At 32.8% G+C, this 20,430-nt stretch overlaps 2 protein-coding genes across 2 annotated transcripts; one reads left to right on the forward strand and one right to left on the reverse strand.

The window, feature by feature from the left end:
- The first annotated feature begins 7,598 nt into the window (after window positions 1-7,598).
- On the forward strand, window positions 7,599-12,157 carry LOC102615732 (chlorophyll synthase, chloroplastic). The gene is made up of 15 exons (XM_006481001.4): window positions 7,599-7,903; window positions 8,071-8,115; window positions 8,245-8,333; window positions 8,625-8,712; window positions 9,120-9,205; window positions 9,271-9,357; window positions 9,466-9,531; window positions 9,618-9,701; window positions 9,789-9,850; window positions 10,302-10,377; window positions 10,458-10,520; window positions 10,643-10,724; window positions 11,557-11,633; window positions 11,731-11,778; window positions 11,868-12,157. The coding sequence occupies exons 1-15, from the start codon at window positions 7,795-7,797 to the stop codon at window positions 11,928-11,930; spliced, it is 1,125 nt and encodes a 374-aa protein (XP_006481064.1). The 5' UTR covers window positions 7,599-7,794; the 3' UTR covers window positions 11,931-12,157.
- A 4,263-nt stretch (window positions 12,158-16,420) lies between these two features.
- LOC102615821 (protein SLE2) lies at window positions 16,421-17,072 on the reverse strand. The gene is made up of 2 exons (XM_025100153.2): window positions 16,829-17,072; window positions 16,421-16,740 (listed from the first exon to the last, which is right to left on the reverse strand). The coding sequence occupies exons 1-2, from the start codon at window positions 16,941-16,943 to the stop codon at window positions 16,571-16,573; spliced, it is 285 nt and encodes a 94-aa protein (XP_024955921.1). The 5' UTR covers window positions 16,944-17,072; the 3' UTR covers window positions 16,421-16,570.
- Between the last annotated feature and the right edge of the window lie 3,358 nt (window positions 17,073-20,430).

Genomic DNA, 20,430 nt, shown 5'->3' on the forward strand with positions numbered 1-20,430 from the left:
GGTTTGGTAATTGTTAAAACCCGCTGCGGGTGGGTTTTTTTAAAAAAATTAAAACCCGCTGCGGGTTGCGGGTGGGTTTGGTAATTTAAATTTTGTGCGGGTTTGGGTTTGGTAATGGCAAACCCGCTGCGGGCGGTGCCCATTGCCATCCCTAACCAAGACTTCTATAGAAAATGAAAAAAAAAAAAAAAGAATAACCAAGAATAAATGAAATAGAAAGTTAAATTACTAGCGCCTAACATGAGAAACAATCTATGCATTCAAATGGAGAATACCAGATAAGTCAGCGGAAAGATCATGGGAAGAGGAAAAGTGCTTGCTGACGTGCTGAGAACAGGCCCAATTGGCCAAAAAATCAGCAGCATAGGTGGCCTCGCGTAGCACACGTCTGACGAAAATAGATGAAGATGACAAGTGAGAGCACACGCGACGCAAAAAGTAAGCGCACTCCCAACGAACAAGACCTCGAGAATGGATCCAAGAAACAACTGTAGCCGAATTCGACTCCACCTCATTTTTATTATTTCATATCTCTTTTAGGGTATTTTGCACATTTCTCATTGCCTTTAGGATGCCTAAGTAATTATGCAACTATAGGATATAAGTAGATAAATACGATACTCACGAAGCATATATTATTTAATTAAATTATGAAATAAATAAAAATATCTTTACAGAGATATTTAATTTGATATGTGTTTTTTTTTTCTTTTTTCTCTCTGGAAGACAATTTGATTTGTGTTGGACGAAAGGGAATAAGATTTCTGATCTCTCCACCTATACTGTGTCTGTATGATTCGCTTAACTTGTACCATCATAACAGAAGATATGCGCTGCCAAATTGCTTTTAAATTCCCATAAAATTCCTCTTTTAAAATTGTTTCTGACATTAATAGTTTCACTTTCGCAGTAGCATTAACGAACGTCGTCACAGGAGCATGTGGCTACAGAATCACATTCCCCGAATCCCTGTGGGCATGTTGGCAGAAAGATTGGGATGGAGAATGCGGAATATTTGTTAGGCTTCAAACAAAGCAACTGTAATTTCAATAATTATACATCCATAAATTGTTGCATAAATTTTATTGTTATAATCTGAGATGGCGGGTTAGTGGCATGAGGTGATTGTTTGTTTGAAACCTGAAAAGTATCACACCCCATATAATTATTTTTCTTAAACTGCATTTTTTTCACTCAGAAGAATGTAATTGTGTTGTTGTTGTTGTTGTTATTTGTGGGTGTCGTTTAATTGGGATGATAAATTTTATTGTGTTGAAAATAAGAGGTTCAAAGTTTAAATTCTTATTGTACTAATGTGGAGAAAACTTATTGAAATTCAGTCAATTAAATTATTAAGGTGGCATTTATTTTTTATCTGAAATATGAATGGATTTGAATTAATAATTTTGAATTGAATTGAATGTATGAATCCAAATGATATATTTTTTTTTTTGTCTGAATTGCTAAAAACAAATATTAAGTTGTTTTTTAACTTAAAAAATCTGAAAACTAGTATTTTTACATTTGTACCCTTATAAATTATAAATTATAAATAAATAATAAACATCTCAAATAACTTAAATAAAACAACATATTATCATAATATAAATCATATTTAATTGAATACAACCCTTTATATTGTAAATTAGTATATGTCAATCAATTTTATTATAGTTCACGATGTTTTTATATGAAAAATCTTCATAAAAAAATATGAAGATAAATAATGCTAATTTGAAGAAAACAAAAGGATAAACATAATAATAGTATACCAATATATTATTACAAGTTATACAAATGGGCAATAATGCTAATTATTAAATTTTATTTAAGTAAGGATGAAAATTAATTAATTAGATAGGGATATTTTAAAAAATATCTTTTAATGATATTATTAAGACTTTTTAGATTAAGCAAAAAATTAAAAAAATTTGGCTTAATAACTTTATAACTGAAATTTTTTATTAAGTTGAAAAAACAAACATATTAATTACTTAACTAATTGAAATTAAGTCCATTAAATCATTAAGTCAAAAAAATAAACAGCCTCTAAGTTAAAAAAAAAATGATTCCTTAAGGTACCTATATCAATAAAAAGTAATGTTAAACATCTCAACATTTAAGTCCTCATTTGAATCATAACTGATGTGACATTCATCAATTGGATGGTGGTTTAATAATTCTATAAATTATAAAATTCACCATCTAATAAATAAATGGCATATATCATTAGGACTCAAGTTGGAATTCAAATGTTGGGATTCCTAATATTATTGATCAATAAAACTTGGGTTAATGTCACCTAGGTAACACTTGTTTCGACATTTATAAAAAATAGGCATATAGGTGATTCTCTATTAGGTTAGCCATTAAAATTAATAGATTTAGGAACTGAAAATTAAATCGATGATTTTGCCCTCCATTAGTTGATTTATAATTTGTATATACAAGTTTTATTTCAACAATACACCACTAAATTGTAAAGAAGATGGAAGTTTGAGATATGTTTGAGATGAGATAGAATGCTTTTACGAAATTTTTATCTTATTTTGCTATGGGAATTTTCTTGGTTTTGCCTAGATTTATGTTGCAATGGTTATTGATGATAATCAAATTTGAGTTTAAAATTTTGTGTAAGAAAAGACAATTGTTGTCATCTTTTCTCAATAAAACTTTGCATATAAAAATTATTTCTCTATATAAATTATAAATCAACCGATGAGGGATAAAATAATTTTCAGTACCCATAACTATTAATTTTAATGGCAAACTTAACGGAGCATCACCTATATGTTTATTTTAAAAATATTTATCATCTTTTTTATATGCGACGAAACAAGTGACACCCAAGTGATATTAACTCATAAAAACTTTCATTATTATAAATTAAAGATATTCTCAATGGTTTATACGTAGTTCTTGTCATATCCCACTTTGAATTTTCCACAGTTGATTACTTGTCGAAAATTGATGCCAAATTCATATTTCTAACAATATTCTTTGAAATAATACCAAGTTCTCGTTTCTTCAAGAATTGCGTTAATGGAAATAAGCTTGGCTGTGAGGGACCTGTAAGACCATCAACTCAAGACTATTACAAATTTGCGACAGTTGAAAGATTGATGCCCAAATTCACTTTCTTCTCTTGGATTCTCTTTGGCTCGCTGACACAAATTTGGGAACTCAGATCAACTCGTTATCAATCCAATATCATAGATTCGAATAAATTAAGTTAAAAAGTTGTGGCAATGATACAAAGTTAGGTGTGTATGGATCACTTAATAATTTAGACAGAGATTGGATCTTGCGAAGAATCCCGTCGGGATAGAGAGATTGTTTATTTAATGCATAATATCTCATCAACATATTATTTATTCATTGTTGGTCATAAAATCCAAAACCCCTTTGTGGAGGAAGGATTTCATTAATCCGTGGGATGTCTAGTGGAAGGTCAAATCGTAAGCTGCTTTCTCGAAGTATAATTCTTGGCTATATGCTCCTAGAAAAGTTTTCACAAAGGTGGATAATATCATCTATCAATACCTAATTGAACTGTACATGCTACCAAAATTATTTCTCATAAAACAATCACTTTGCCCGTGAGCTAATTCTTTTTGGATTCTAATCCAAAAACTTCAGATTTTATAAATAGTTGTAATTGATAAATTCATTAACTTTTCTGTTAGGGCAAAAAAAAAATCATTGGCTTTGTTGGTTGTATGCATTATTGCAGTCGAGAAGATAGATATTTACCTTATATTTATTACTTTTTGGAGTTTGATTTAGGAAGAGTCTTTGTTTTGCACTCCAAGACCAAAAGCATTAGAATTTTGGACCAAGTTCTTGCCTTCGCTGGTTGCTGCAACTTCAGTTTTTGTTTACGGTTTTGTGGAAGCATTTTGGAAGCAAATGCGTTAGAAAATAAGGGATCAGTTTTGGAATATGAGAGGATCTGTTGAGTAAAATAAATATTTATAATTTTAGTGATGGATGTACAAAGAAAATGATTTTAAAGCGTGAAAATTTTGTTTCAAATAGGCTCTTCCTTTTATTTTAGTAGGGGTGATATATTGATAAGAAAATAAATAGTGGTAGTGGTGGTGATAATAATGATAAACTTATTGTTGATGAAGTAACGGCGGTGATGGTTAGATAGAGGGGGAGAGATATAAAAATAATAATAATATTTTTTTTAATTTTTAATAAGGATAATTTTAAAAATAATAAGAAAAATTAGAAATAGAGTCTGATAAAGTAATTTGTGGGGTCGGATATCATTTACTCAATCTTAAAAAAAAAAAAATCGAAACACGCTCTTTTTTTTGGGGGGGGGGGGGGGGGGGAGGGCGAAGAAGAATGCAAGTTCCGGAACATTTAACTCTTGAAGAAAGAGTTGAGCTATTAGCAACCCGAAAAAATTCTTGTAAAACCCCTAAATTCTATATTTTATATTTTTAACCTTAATTAAATTATATGAAAAATATACATTCCAATATTTATAAAAATATTAATTTTCTAAGGGCTTCCAATTTTTGTAAGTGAAAATCATTCTATATGACACAAACGGTTATTTTAATTTCGTTCTTCAAAATCTTCAACTTTTATAAAAGATTGTTTCCCTCTTCTGTTAAAGTGGCCTTTTTCTCTTGAATTGACTACTGACTAATTAAAATTTTACTTATTGCTTTCGATCTTTTGATTGAAGCATGCATGATGATAGGTGGTGTTTGGTTGGGAGGAGATAACAGAGAAGATGAAAGAAATTTAAATTTTATTTTTATTTTTATTGTTTGGTTGGACAAAATATATAATAATTTAATTTTTATTAGAATTTAATATTAATTATAATATAGAATTTAAATTCCACACCAAGTAGTGAAAAATTTAAATTCCTCTTACGTTGGAAACTAAAGTTTTCAAAATTACCCTTCAATTTTGTTTAACTTGTTTAATGCCATTAATAATTATTATTTATAATTTTATTTTATTGATTTAATATTATAAATAATTAAATATTAATTAAATTTAATAAATGATTTAAGAAACTTAACAAAATAAATAAACTTATTTATTTATATTATTTAATATGAAAATATAAAAATACTAATTAACTGTCATCAGACCTCCGCCTGACGTTGCCAAACCACCGCCGGACTTCGTCGGAAGTCATCTGACCTCCGCCGGATGCTGCTGGAAAGTCGCGGGACTGCCATAACTAATATAAATAGTTTAATATTTAAGGTAAATGATAAATTTGTCTAAAGAAAAAAAAATCGTTATGCCTTTCCTTGTTAAATTTTATATCAAACCAAACAATGAAATCTAATTTTACTTCTCTTCTCCACTCTTTTCTTCTCCCATCCTCTTCATTCCACTCTTTTACTCTCCTATGTTTTCCTCAAACCAAGCATGGCCATAGAGTTGAAACATTTCACTCTTTTAACTTATTGCGACAAATTTTTTTCCTTGCACAGTGTTTATGGTAAAGAAAGAGGACAAGGTCATTTATGGAATTCAAGTGAGTTTACTTAGAATGATAGTGATTTTACTTTATGTTTTAGTGGGTGTATTTAGAAAAATGGGTTGAGTAGATGTTTGCAGCTCTACTCTTAAATAAATTAGCCTTCAGTTTTTATTTGCGCTTGAGCGAGGAGTGGTGCTATTAGCATCCTTTTGTTTTCCTCATAAAACCCCACTTTTCAATTAATGGTGTATTTACTTGTTGAATTGAGAAATTAAAATTATTTACGTGTGTACTTCACAAAATAAAATTGGAAATAAAAATCGAAATAATGGGGCTCACCCTAATTTTGTAACACTAATTTTGTAAATCAGTCTCTCGTTCTCATGACTGACCATTTGACCCCCAACAAAATTAAAAATACCCATTTTGTACTCAATTAAAAAAAAGGAACGAATCAGACTTTTGCAAGATCGATTTGCTATCGACGAGAAGCAGAAGCCATGATCGTCGCATGCTGGTCGTCGAACGCAACAGAGTCAGTTGTCGTGCATCATCATCACACACATCACCATTGCACGCTATGCAAATCGTCAGCCTCGCTCCACTGATCGTCACTTGTCGTCTGCAGTACCCCTCGATCGTCGCTGCCACTCTCCGAACTTCACTGCTACTTGTCAATAAAAAAGTTGCTGCCGTCACTGTTGCTTGCCGGTGATTTATAATTTTGTTGTTATGATGATGATGATGATAATAATAATAATATTTCATTAATATAAAATATAATAATGATAATAATTATTTTTGTCATGTATATTATTATTATTATTATTATTGACAATAATTTTTAATAACAACAATAATTATAATTATTACAGTAAATAATAATAAAAACAACAAAAATTAAATAAGGGCATTTTAGTAACTTAAAATAATCTATTTTGATTCTGAAAGACTGAAACGAAGTAAACACATTAATGGTAATCTAGTTTATTTCAATTAATAAAGTTTAAGTAAACAACTTATTTTAATTCTCATTCATCATTCTCATTCTAATCCATTCTTATTCTTGTCTGTTCTGATTTTTATTTAGTAAATGCACCATAAAAGTCTTTTAATTTAATTTAATTTTTAAAATATTAAAAAGTTGTCAACGTCATACTTCTAAATAATTTTTAAAAATATTAAATATTTTTTATAGATTTTTAAAACCCACTTTACAATCAAATTAAACTTGTACATAGCTTAATAATATCAATGTCATACTTATAAGATACAATATTTATTAATTCTATAAGAAATTTAAAATTTTCTTAATTTTAATTGAGATGCATTATGTATTTCAGTTGATAGCAATAATTTTTTCCCTCAAATATTTTTTCTCTTTTATTTTTCTTGCGGGGTCTAGAATAGAATAAAAATAAATTCTATAATATTCTCTTAAAATCTATAAAAAAAATTTAAAATTAACTTGCTGAAAAATAAAAACTGATAAATTCATGACGGATTTGGAGGAGGTCTAGATCTTTATTTTATTTTATTTTATTTTGTGGATTTGATATGGATCAAAATCATAGCCTCATGATGAATTTAAAATAGATACAAATCTTTTTTTTTGTGGTCATGAATCTAAATAGAGAGTATTGTTGACCCAACTTATATGTATTTCATTGCCATCCCTACTAATTTAAATTTTGGAAACCCCATTAATTCAAAAGATTAAAATTAGATTCATAATTCAAAATTTTGAGTTCCAATTGTACTTGCATATAATTTTCCTAAGAGGGAATTTAGGACTGAAAAATGCAGTAATGAGCCACTGTTTCAACTTTCAACTATGGTTTCAAGGCTTTGACTTCAGGACTTAATCACACGGAGCTGCCTACGTTACAGCATCTGTACCTTACGGATGCTGCTTCAGCCAACCCCCCGTCCTTGCATTTGCATTGCTTTTTCTCTGTAAGTCAGGAAACGTGTGCTATTTGCTTTGGGTGTGTATGTTACAGATGCTGTAACATAGCAACCTCCCACAACCACGCAAGCGCATCATCATTAACTGGTCCCAGAACCCGGAACCCATAAACCATTTCATGCCACGTTTCCATACAAAACTCTTAAAACAACATCCACACACACTGGAACATTTCTCCTCTTCTCTCCTCCTATTCTTCCCCACTACGAGCCATTTTAGCTGCCTTGTAATAGAATAGAGATAAACAAACTTATCTCCCTTACTTTCACAGTTCTTTCCACTTGATTTCCATTAGAGTCAACGCTCCACCTTCGCTTCAGTTCCCACTAAAAACGAGAAAGAAAAAAAGTTAAAATTTCAAATGTCGTCTGTTTTGAACACGGTTTTATCCACAAGATTATCCAACGTCAAATCCATCAACCGAGTTCGAACCCGGCCAGTTCTATCACCCGTTTCGGTTTCATTTTCCAGTGAGTTATTTTTTTTTTTTTGTTTCTTATTTTTTGAATGCTCTGTTTTGTTTGCTGAGTTGATAAACTGAGGCAATTAAAAAATATGCAATTAGTAATTTAAACTTTGCGCTTGCTTACTTTCTTCGTATTATTTTTTATATATTAATTTATTTATTTAATTTCAGGGCGGAGACTGACGGTGAGAGCACAGGAGCCTAATGCAAATGAAGGTCTTGTGAGCTAAACTTTGCTTTGTTAATTGAACTGTTAAGATTGGAATTTCAGTGTTGGAGATTTTTTGAAGAAGAGTGATTTTGTACTGGTTATTGATTGGTACTTTGTTCGTTTGTCTATTTTAGTTAAACCGCAAGCACCCGATAAAGCCCCGGCTGCTAGTGGATCGAGCTTCAATCAGCTTCTTGGCATTAAGGGAGCTGCACAAGAAACTGTGAGTCTGATTACAATCATATGTCTATCAAAAGGCCATTTTTGAAATGTATAATGTAGTTGTTTTAAACAATTAAGCTGTAGTAATTGTTAATCTTGGAAAGCAATTCATAATATTTTATTGATTTTTTAAGAAAAGATTGAGTTTGTTTTGGGCACGACATTCCTGAATTTAAGTATTTCTCCAATTATAAATGATTTATGCTGCACTTGATCATTTTAGTTATATAACAGGTTGGTTGAAAATCTTTTATTTAATGTAGAGGGGGTTTACCTGGATTTGGTTTTACAGAATAAATGGAAGATTCGTCTTCAACTAACAAAGCCTGTTACCTGGCCTCCGTTGATTTGGGGAATAGTTTGTGGTGCTGCTGCTTCTGGTACTCTTCTTTGCATAATATGAGAATGAAATCATCTATTGTCATGAAATTTAAATACCTCTTCCTTCTTGCTAAAGCTGTTTTGATGGACATTTCATATGTCAACTTCTGGCACTTGTGCTGATATATGGATGCTTAGAGCCTTAGAGATTTTTACCTCATATTGACATTTAGTGTACAGTGAAAGCTTCTCCATATTTTGTATCATCTTCTCGATATGTCCTTATGAAGTGACATTTATCCTAGAGTAACAGTTTACACTATGAATAGACAACCTACTGGGTAGTGAACTTAATTAATCTGCTTAACTTATTAGTGATAAACTGTAATTTTATGGAGAATATACTGTATTTTACTTTCCCCTGGTCTTGTTAGTTGCTTTCGAGTTGATTTGATTCACATTGTAGGAAACTTTCACTGGAATTTGGAGGATGTTGCTAAATCAATTGTCTGTATGATCATGTCTGGCCCGTGTCTCACTGGCTACACACAGGTAGTTCTATATTGAATGAGAACTTGACACTATGATAACCTAATTTCTTGCTTTTGACTTCATAGACGATTAATGATTGGTATGATCGAGAGATTGATGCAATTAATGAACCCTATCGTCCAATTCCTTCAGGTGCAATATCTGAGAATGAGGTATGTGATCTGTCATTTTTCTCTCTCTTTCTTTCTATCATTTGGAACATTTAACCTCCAGCAGTCATTTCCTTCTTCCTTTTGGGTTTCCCCACAAAATTCAATCAGGTCATTACCCAGATCTGGGTTTTACTGCTAGCAGGCCTTGGATTAGCTGGTTTATTAGACGTGTGGGTAGGTAATTGACATTGGTAAATACATGTATTTTCCCATTTTATAGACAGGGTAGTTTCTGTTTCATAAACCTTTCTCCTTTACAGGCAGGGCATGACTTCCCAACGATATTTTGGCTTGCTGTGGGTGGATCCTTGCTATCATACATATACTCTGCTCCACCTTTGAAGGTAGTTTTCTTCCTTCCTCTAATTAATTTACTCCAAGTTGAAAGAAATCTACTAAAGCCCTGACCAAGATTGAAAATGTTGTTGCAGCTGAAGCAAAATGGATGGATTGGAAATTTTGCTCTGGGAGCGAGCTATATAAGTTTGCCATGGTGCAATTTCCCTCTTAAATTTTCCTTGATAAATTTTGTTGATAACTTTTGAACCATGTCCAAGGGTCTTCACCAACATGATCTAGCTTACTTGCTCAAATGTTTCTATTCTGACTCACCGTCACGAACAATCCTGTTATCAGTCCTTATTTCTTTCTTCTACTAAAGCAGAATACATTTGATGATTGTCCATTGAGTACACCCAAGTAATCTAATAAATTGGGTGGTAACTGCAATTGCTTCTTTCTGGTGCCAGATACTTCTTAGGGAGAAAAGACTATCAAGTTTGTGTATTGAATCCTCTGTTCTATTTGCTAGTACGTAATGCCATATGCACAGACACCTCCAGGCTGTAGAACCCTCTTTTTTGAATTATGAAGTGGAAGGGGCTCTGTTATGGGATTTCACTTTGTTCATAACCGGTATATTTTCATTTTTTTTTACCATGTAGGTGGGCAGGCCAAGCTTTGTTTGGGACGCTTACGCCTGACATAATAGTTCTCACACTCTTGTACAGCATTGCTGGGGTATGTTTTTCACATTGATGTATATCATTTATATCATGATCTAGTGAATTCTAACTTATTTTACACTAATCATATTTCAGTTAGGTATTGCAATTGTAAATGACTTTAAGAGTGTTGAAGGAGATAGAGCAATGGGACTTCAGGTTTCCTCCATACTCCTTTAGTCTATATATAATATGTCATATAAATGTCTTTCCACATAAATTGTCAAACATATCTGAAGAAGTATATGTTATAACCTTCTGCCTGAATGGTGCCCGAACAGTCACTTCCAGTAGCTTTTGGTCCTGAAACTGCTAAATGGATTTGTGTTGGCGCAATTGACATAACTCAGATATCTGTGGCTGGTAAGTAATTTAAATTACCTTCACTACAGTATTTCATCAGAAATAAATTATTTTTAGATCGAGCTGATTCACACCATTTTGAACAATGCGATTACTGTTGAAATTTGAGTGATTATTTGACATCAGACTAGAGCCTTCTAAGATTGATTTGTTTAATGAACCATTAATTACTTGTTAGCAAGCTTACCAACTCAAATAAGGATAAGCACGAGAGATTCTAGACCTCTTACGAGTGACATTGATCAATTACGCTGTTTCGCTGAAGTCCTCTTCACTGACGATTCAAGAAATGCATACAATGGTCTTAGCTTATTCATGAATCTTCTTCCCCAATCAAAATTTATTATTTGATCTACTTCACTCATCGGCATAATGTGAACTTTTCAGGTCAAATGTCTTTGATGCATAAATTTAGTCCCGATAAACTCTGCTTCTGAGTATGATCTTGTATGGGTGGCGCCTGGGAACTACTAACCTCTTTTGACTGGGTGATAGAGATCAAATTTTACTCAAAATTTAGACAACGATGTTGATATCCAAAGAACAAAATGTTATGGCCTGTTCGGTATTGTAAATGTTATGGCCTGTTTGGTATCTTTCGGTATTGAGGTTAGGCAGGTAGCTTAAAAAAAAAAATTACAGCTATAAAATATTTAATAAAAACGACTTCAAAATTAAGTTAGTTTAATAGTTATATAATGAAAATTTTACAATATATTTTATAAATTATTAATTTTTATTTTATAATAAGATTCAAAAACTACATCATCTCAATACCAAATACAGCCTTTAACAACTCTCGGCTGTTTTTTACTTATGGTTCATCTTGCAGGTTATTTACTAGGGGCTGGTAAACCATATTATGCCCTAGCGCTACTAGCCTTGATAGTGCCACAAATCGTCTTTCAGGTAAAGCACTTTCCTGAAGTCTGTAATTTATCAGCAGCTGTTCTATAAAATGCCTTTCTGCCAAGGCCATCCTGATTCCACTGTTTGTGTACTACAGTTCCAGTACTTTCTCAAAGACCCTATAAAATACGACGTTAAATATCAGGTGCTTTTTTTTTTTAATTCTGTTATCTGCTGAGAGTATTCCACAAATTACGAACTGCTGAAGGTCTGTACTTTTAATTTGTGCTTCAGGCAAGTGCCCAGCCGTTTTTGATACTTGGCTTGCTTGTGACTGCTCTAGCAACAAGCCACTGATATTTCTGAAGCAGTCTCTTTGTATGCAACACATGGAAGCAAAACGAAACAGGGAGATACAGGAAGATTGGGGTAGTTATGCAACAATTTTGATTGCTTTGTAACGGAACAGCTTTTGGGAGAAGTAGCAAGTTTATCACGGTTGGTTGGAATGTATTAGTGTGGCACCTACTCGCAGAAACTTTTTTTTTTTGGGTATAATCAAACCATTTTGGGATTTTCGTGTACGTTTGAAGACCTGATTTCTAACTCCCTTCCAACTTGGTCACCGATTATATGATACAAAGCGTGGCGCAAGATTGATTTTTTATTCGTAGGCATTGGGAGCTGACGAAAGGCAGAAAACAATTTATTGCTTGCAGCTGGATATATCTCAGAAAAATCTATAAGCATCAGAAAGTCCGCATGGACAATTTTGCTAGCCGGCGGAGACATCATTCTTCAAGTCATCTGCCGAAGGGTCTCCTCCACCTGCAGCATTCCTGCCCGTGTCCGCACGCCCTTGAGTTTGCAGTTGCTCCTTCTTACTCTGGAGTTGAACTCCGCCAACGCCCATCTCAAAATCTTTCCTCTCCTCCTGCCCTTTTGCGCCTAAATGCTCTCCCTTTGTGCGCCCTCCGCGGTACACTGCCCGCAATATAACGCAATATATATTATTTAAATGAAAACCATTGAACTGAGGGAACACTCAGCAAGACGCTCAAGGCTGTTGTCACGATTTTCACCAGGGACGGTAGTCACTCCCGGGCTTTCTCCGGAATCTTTTTCATCTCTTTGGCGCCGCGAATCCATGCTCTTGATCCTGTATTTTTTTTCCCTTGCTTTCAGCCCTTAATTTCAGATAAAACTCGAACCAGGTAATTAAACAGACAGACCTTTATTGTCACGACTGCAGGATTTCAATTCTTTATATAAAGAAGAACGGGACCAAAAAAAGGCGGATGGCCACGTAGGGAAAGGAAAGCGCAGTGCTGCTATTCATTCTGTAATGACAGCGCAGCTGCTTGGTGACACGAGTCCGCCAGCCATGCATGCATGCACCGCCTTAATTCCCAGCATCTTTCACCTCTGTCCTGACCGCAGTCTGTCTTATATGGGAAAATGATGTTTGCCCCGGATCAAACCCCGAAACGGTAGCATAGGTCGTCGTTTCGGCTGTTATTTTTTTTTTTATTCGTTTTGAAACGATACCGTTTCTGCTTTTATTTTCTTTTTCTTTTCTTTGTTCTGATTTCTTCTTTCTCTTGGTTTAACTTAACCCAACCGCAGACCCCTTGCTTCTTCCTCTTCGTTCTCTTCATCATAATATTTCTACTTTTAATTTTTTTTCTTTGTTCTGATTTGCTGTGAACAAAGAGAAGAGAAACAATAATATACCTGAACTGAAAAATGGTGCCTCTGATTTTTTCAGTTTGAAGCATAGTGTAGATTGATGTGTATAAATTATTAAAGAGACTCTGCAACTATATATGTTGCTGTGCAGGAAAGTGTAAAGTTGCGTGTTTGACTTGAGAATGGAGAGGAGGCAAACAAAGGAGCAGCTGGGTTTTGAAGGATTTGCAGTTGGATTAGCAAACAAATGTGGCTGTCGGTCGATGAAGAGAATGAAGAGAAGCGAACGAAGAGGAAGAAGCAAGGGGTCTATAGCTGGGTTAAGTTAAACGAAGAGAAAGAATAGAAGCAGAAACGGTGTCGTTTCAAAATGAAACAAAACAAAAAAAAAAAAGAGAGTCGAAAACGACGCTTTATGCTGCTATTTCGGGGTTTGACCCGAGGCAAATATCAACGCTGATGTTATATGTCCAATTGTCATTTTTGGCCTTCTCTAACCTTTTCTATGTTTTTCCTTTTAAGGTTAGGATTATTTATTTATTGCAAGATAGAAACAAAAGTTATAAAAGTATTTTGTGGAAGGTGGGTGTCCTTGAATATTATTTTTTGGGTTAAAGTCCTGTTTTAATGTTTTATCTATTAGGTTTATTTAATTTAATGGTATGTGATTCACTTAAATGTTATGTTAATATAATTTTAATAAGAAAAATTATATGATGCCGTCATAAATATAAGTTTTATCAATTACATAAAACTAACAAATGAAAGGTAAAATAAGTAAATTAATATATGATTATTAATTAATAAAACAATTAACATTTTCTATAGAATTTTAGAGAAAAAATAAGTTTATTTGTTTTACTTTAATTAAAAAATAATAATCAGTCATCAATTGAAAATAAAACAGAGAACAATTAGTGGAATAATTTTCATTGAATTGGTTAAACCAAAAATTTTATATTAATCATTCCTAGACATTTATAATCTTTTGTTTTCGATTTTCTATCATATTATTTGTTTATTACAAAAGTTAATTAAATGAAATTATTTATCTTGATATGGATTAAGACAAAACAAACTAAAAAGAAATTTTTATAATATTAAGACAGGAGCTAACTTTAAAGTATCGATGCCTTAGGTGATTTTTTTTTTTTGAGATCTCATTTCATTCAACAACCTCAAAACTCAAAGAAACATGCTCAAAAATTCATATTCCATTTTTAATTATATCATGAATTTTAGCAATAATGAAGAAGATTCTAAAAAGTTTCAATCACAATTCCTAAAAAAAAAAAATACTTAAGAATATATAAAAATACTTCCATCAAAATCATTACAAAATAAATAAATAAAAATAATTCTAATTTCAAGTTGAATATTTTGAATTGTATCACTTAGAAAGTTAAGACGATGAGTTGATCATCAAATGATCACTGTGAACTTTGTATTTTAAGAACTTTGAAATGTCTCAATAAATGTAATAATTTTCCTTGTAGAGAAAAGAGTAAGCAATTTTTTCATTTGATGATTTATGAGATTATAAATTTTTAATATAAATTAAAAAGAAAACTAAAAATCAAGGATTCTAACATTAAATAAATAAGTTTTTGTAGGAAACTGAAAATGTAAATATTTTTATTTTTTCCTTAGACTAACAATAAATGAGATAGACAATATTATAATTATATTTTCTTAAAATTAAGGTTATCAAATATAGATTTTTTGTAAAAAAAATCTTAATTGTTGGATGATTATTAATTAAATAGTTGTGAAAAAATAGGCTTTCATACAATGGATGACTTAAAAAAAAATTAACTATACAATTATTAAGAAATACTAAAAAATGCAACCTTCCTAAAACGCAAAGGCTTAGACAACTGCCAAGTCAACCTATACTTAAAAGCCGCCCTTACTGGACATATTTATTATACATCAATAAATTAAACTAATTAAATATAATATTAAGTCTTATGCATACTTCATATAGTTTCAAAATTTACTAAGTGCATGTTTGGTATGGCTTATTTAAGAGGCATAAGTGCTTATTTAATCGCATAAGCACTTTTTAAAATTTTTTATAGTGTTTTAATTAAATATAATATTAAGTCTTATGCATACTTCATATAGTTTCAAAATTTACTAAGTGCATGTTTGGTATGTCTTATTTAAGAGGCATAAGTGCTTATTTAATCGCATAAGCACTTTTTAAAATTTTTTATAGTGTTTGGTTATTTTTTTTTAGTAGAGTTTTTTTAGCTTAAATAAGTTAATTTACCTCTACTAGCAAAAGCCCAAAATTTGAGCTTTTGGGAGTAGAGGTAGAAAGCTTTTCCAAAAAATATATAATATAAAAAATATCACACAGTTTAATGGTTCAAAAGTGTTTTTTTTATTGACAACCAAACACCTAATGACTTTTTGTCCAAAAGCTCTATTGGTATAAGCTCTACTGCTATAAACTCTACTTTTATAAGTTCTATTTAATAAGGTGTACCAAACGGAGCCTAAATGTTTTCTACTTTTATAAGTAGAGAACATTTGAGATTACTGTTAAAGAGATTTAAAAGAATGTAAAATCATATTATCTTACAACAGTTTTAGAAAATATTAAAAACATAATTTTTAAAATTTTAATTTTAAGAATCATACGCATTACATAAATCTAAAATTAACATTATTCAATTTAAAAATAAAATCAGTAGTCAGTAATATTATAATGAGTTTTTATTTTACAAAAATAACATTGTAATTAATATTCTTTTTCTGCTGATTTTTTATTCGGTTCAGCAAAGACATTTGTTTATTGGAATGGATTCAAACATTCATCGTAAAAGTGCAATTCAACCTTACTGCAAATCCTTGCATTTACATATACTCGCATTTAGACTTTCTTAGTTCCGTCATCTTCTATTACTCAACTTTGGCTATTCGTTTACTACGTCCTTGCCAATGGACCGCGAGTGGACTATTAATTCAGACAGAATCAATTGCATAATAGCTCATTGGTAAAAACTTCAAAGTCGAACCATCAGGAAATTGAGTAATTAATCGTTCATTTCTTTACATATATCTGAATAGTAATCTTTTTTAATCTGTTAATATTCGGTTGATCATTTTCGTTCGTGTGGAAACAAATAAGATTGCCTGAGACAAGTAAATTTTAAGAAAGTGTCAAAACAACTACATTAATAAAACGTTCAAATGCAACGTACATAAAAAAAAACCCCACCAAAAAAAAAAAAAAAACCACGAAGAGGAAATAGAAAACATGGTAGCTAGCGAGATCATTGAACTCGGGACATGCTAACTTATGATGACCTACGAGTTTTGTACTTCGACTCGTCAAAGGAGATCCCTTCTTCAGCTGCACGCTCTTCTCCAGACTTGTCAACGGTGCTTAGTCCTCCTTTGCGTCCCATCTCTTGGTAACCTTCAGTCCCTATCTGCTCCTTCCTAGTCTGCCCTCCACGGCTACGCCCTAATTAAACAAGAGCAATTAATTTTATTAACCACAGAAACAGTAAAATAAAATCCTTGATCAGAAATTAGCTATATATGCACGTTACCCTCGGCCAGGTGTTCCTGGGCTTCAAGACTCTTGCCACGAGTTCCGCCGGGGACAACAGTTTCTCCTTGCCTTGCCCTTTGGTCAAGTTCTGCTCTTTCCTGTTCCGAGGCCATTGGTTACCTTGATTCTTTCTTGTTGACTCTACTACTACTACTCCTCCTCCTCCCTAAGTTTCAAGAAAATTTCATTCGATTTCACTAGCTAATTAATCAACGATATGCAGCTGATGGTGATATCACAAACCCTCGGTTCGAGTTCTTTATATAGTAGAAGCATGCATGCATGCATGGTTTTGGAAGTAACGAGGGAGACGTACGTGTCGCGATGCGGTAAACGTGGCAATATACAGGAGCAGTGTAGCCATTTTGTACTGACACGTGGATGCCCTCGTCGGTCTAACCGGTCTTCAGAACACAAGCAGAATGACACATGTGGAAAAGATTTTTTCTCGGCCCCCAATGAGATAATCTAAAATTCTACTCCATGTAAATGAGAATAGAGGAGGGGGAATGTTAAGGAAGCACATAACACACACAAGGGAGCTACACACTCAGCACGTGTGTATCAATGACCAGTCAGCAGATAGTTAAGTGAATGAGCCAGCTCAGCAAGTTCGTTAAGCATGCATCACGATCTGTTTCTTTAGTAGTTAAAACCAGCTTTTATTCAGTTTAGTATAAATACCATGAAAGATTGTCATTGTAAATGTAAGATGATGAGAACGCAAAAGTTTCTAGAATATTCATGTTTCATTTTCTTAGATCCCAAACAGAATTTACAGTAACAATTTAGCTTTTAAACAGGGAAAGTGGACAAAACACTGACAAGAAAAGAAAAATTATATAAATCACGCCTGATATAATCATGTAATTTTTAACAAAATCAAAATGAGATAATCATTTATTTTCTAATTACTGTGAAATAGTTTTATATTTTCCATACAGTTTCGGATTAAATTCATGGGTTCCTGATTCCTTTGGCTCGATGTTGGTGATCATATTATCCGTAAAAAACTAAGCAGCGGTTTCAGAAAAATGTTTGGAATCTGAAGTGAAGGTTCTTGCCGGCGACTTTCATCATATTGTTAAAATGAAAAGTCTAGTAATGAGCAGAATTCTTCCTGTCATGAACTGTATAAAGCGGATATCAGGGCATCATTCTGTCTCAATTTCAATTCTTGTACTTATTCCTTATATAGGTCTTCTAGCATAAATCATCAAATTATTTTATATTTTAAAGAATTAATATACGATTGATGTCTAATATTTAGAAACAATTTTAATTGACTCGTGTTATGTGATTAATACGATCTTAATGAATTTACTTTTACTCCATTCCTTATGGTAGTATTTTTAAAGAGGTATAACCTTAACTCGACTTGCGTATATATATTTTAACGGCTCCTAATGAGATGGAGCATATAAAGAATCCACACTCGTTCTAAGTCCCTGAGTAATTTTGGTTCCTTAAAAATTACTTAATTTTTGTCACAGTAATTGGGTTCAGTATAGACTAAAGCTCTGATCTCTGTCAACACAGTTTTGTTCTCTTACAAGAAGTTGAAGCTAGATTTGAAACAAACAACACTTGTAGAAATTAGCAGCAACACAAGGTAAACAAAATCTATCGTCCATATTTATTAATACATATTGTGCTTGGATTTAAGGTGAAAAGATCATGGATTTTTTATGTTGTAAATAATATATGGCATGAACTGCATAATCGATTGGACCAACAGTCAACCGGCCGGATGGATATATATACCTCTTCTTGTTAAGTTCGATTGGTCAGCCGGGTCTCCAATTGTATAACAAATGCGTTAGTAAGTATATTGAAAATGATTGCCGTACTCAATTGCAACAATACTCGATATATTTTTATCTTTGTTCTAAATATTGCAGTGATGCGAGCCCTGATAATATTGTCTACACCTTTCTTTATTAATGATTAATCATGCACCAACCGTTATTAATATTGTTTAGGAGATTCTTTATTATATTTTTAATTTATTTTAAGCTCAATGCCCGCGGATCTCTAAGCTGTACTTTATTGCCAACCAATCACTAACATATACCGCACTCGTACATACAAAACATATTAAGGCGCTGTTCGTACATATTAAACATATTAAGACGCTGTTTGATATTGAGGAGGTTAAGGGCCTTTTAAACTACGACAAATATACCAATGGACCTTTAGTCCAATGGGAGAAGCCTTGCACTTACAATATTGAGTGCAAGGGTTCGAGCCTTCATAAGAGTATTATAAAAGTTAGTTTCAGTTCTTCCTCAATTATTAACTAATTGAATAGAGACAGTCTCTCCCTTACGAAATGTGAGTGGACAACTAATTGAGTGGAGACAGTTTCTCCCTTACAAAATGTGAGTGGAGTAAGCACCATTCGAATATTAAAGAGGATTTAAAGTATTTGGGTGGAGTAAACACCCTTCGAATATTAAAGAGGATTTAAAGTATTTGGGCAAGTGTTTCAGTGGGTTAATGTATGGCGGTGATCCCAGTTATTTAGTACGATTATAAATATTGTAATTGTAATGTCTGATGTAATATCAGTAACAATCTCTCTATAACAGAATTAATCGAATATTAAATAGAATTTAAAGTATTTGGACAAGTGATTCAGTGGGTTAATGTATGGTGGTGATTCCAGTTATTTAGTACAATTGTAAATATTGTAATTGTAATGTCTGATGTAATATCAATAACAATCTCTCTATAACAGAATTAAAAAAAAAAAAAAACTACGACCAATACAATTTTCATATTTGTATATTTCGCCACATGGTCAAGGAGGTATAGGTAATATATAATTACTGGATCAGCATTCAACCACATAAAAAACATAACAGACAATTTAACATCAAACTAACAGACACTTTACATGCAGAACTGTCCAGCTAAGAATTAGTGGACAAACCCTAGACAGTTGGCTATTTTTATTTTATTTTATTTTATTTCTTCCGCATTGAGACGTACACTACTACCACTACATGTTACTACTGCATGTCTAAACAGAACATGGATTGATCCTGAGCTTGTTACTGCATGCATGCTGGATGCATAAATTAGCTGCTAGTTTTGTACTTGGACTCGTCGATTTCGACCCCTTCCTCGGCGGCTCGTTCTCCTCCAGACTTGTCAATGGTGCTTGTTGATGCGAGATTCCGGTTCCCCTCGTTCTACGATCAGGATCTCTGCTCGATCAACTTCGTCACGACCAGGAGGTCTCCTCGCCAGGCTTCTTCTCCAGAGGTCCCTGCGTACACAGATAAGTCAGAGTACGCCGGTTGTTTTCCCGGCGCAAACCCTCCGACGCTCAAGTCAGATATGAAGGTTCGGGAAAAGCTTGCCACAGGTCTTATGGCGTTTTTTTGTGGTTTTCTCTTCTTTTTAGGTTTTTTCTCTTCTAATCTCCAGAATGCCAACCCTTTTACCTTCGTTGGCTACCTTTTTATAGGCTTCCTCTGAATCTCAGTCTTCCGCTCTTTTCCAGACGGTATGGGACTCCCACTGCTGCGTTATGGGCAAAACACGGGATTTAGCGTGTTACGCCACGGTTCAGGGGAAAGCGTGGCTGCCATG

This window comes from Citrus sinensis, chromosome 6, assembly GCF_022201045.2.
Source record: "Citrus sinensis cultivar Valencia sweet orange chromosome 6, DVS_A1.0, whole genome shotgun sequence".
In the NCBI taxonomy this organism is placed as follows: Eukaryota; Viridiplantae; Streptophyta; class Magnoliopsida; order Sapindales; family Rutaceae; genus Citrus; species Citrus sinensis.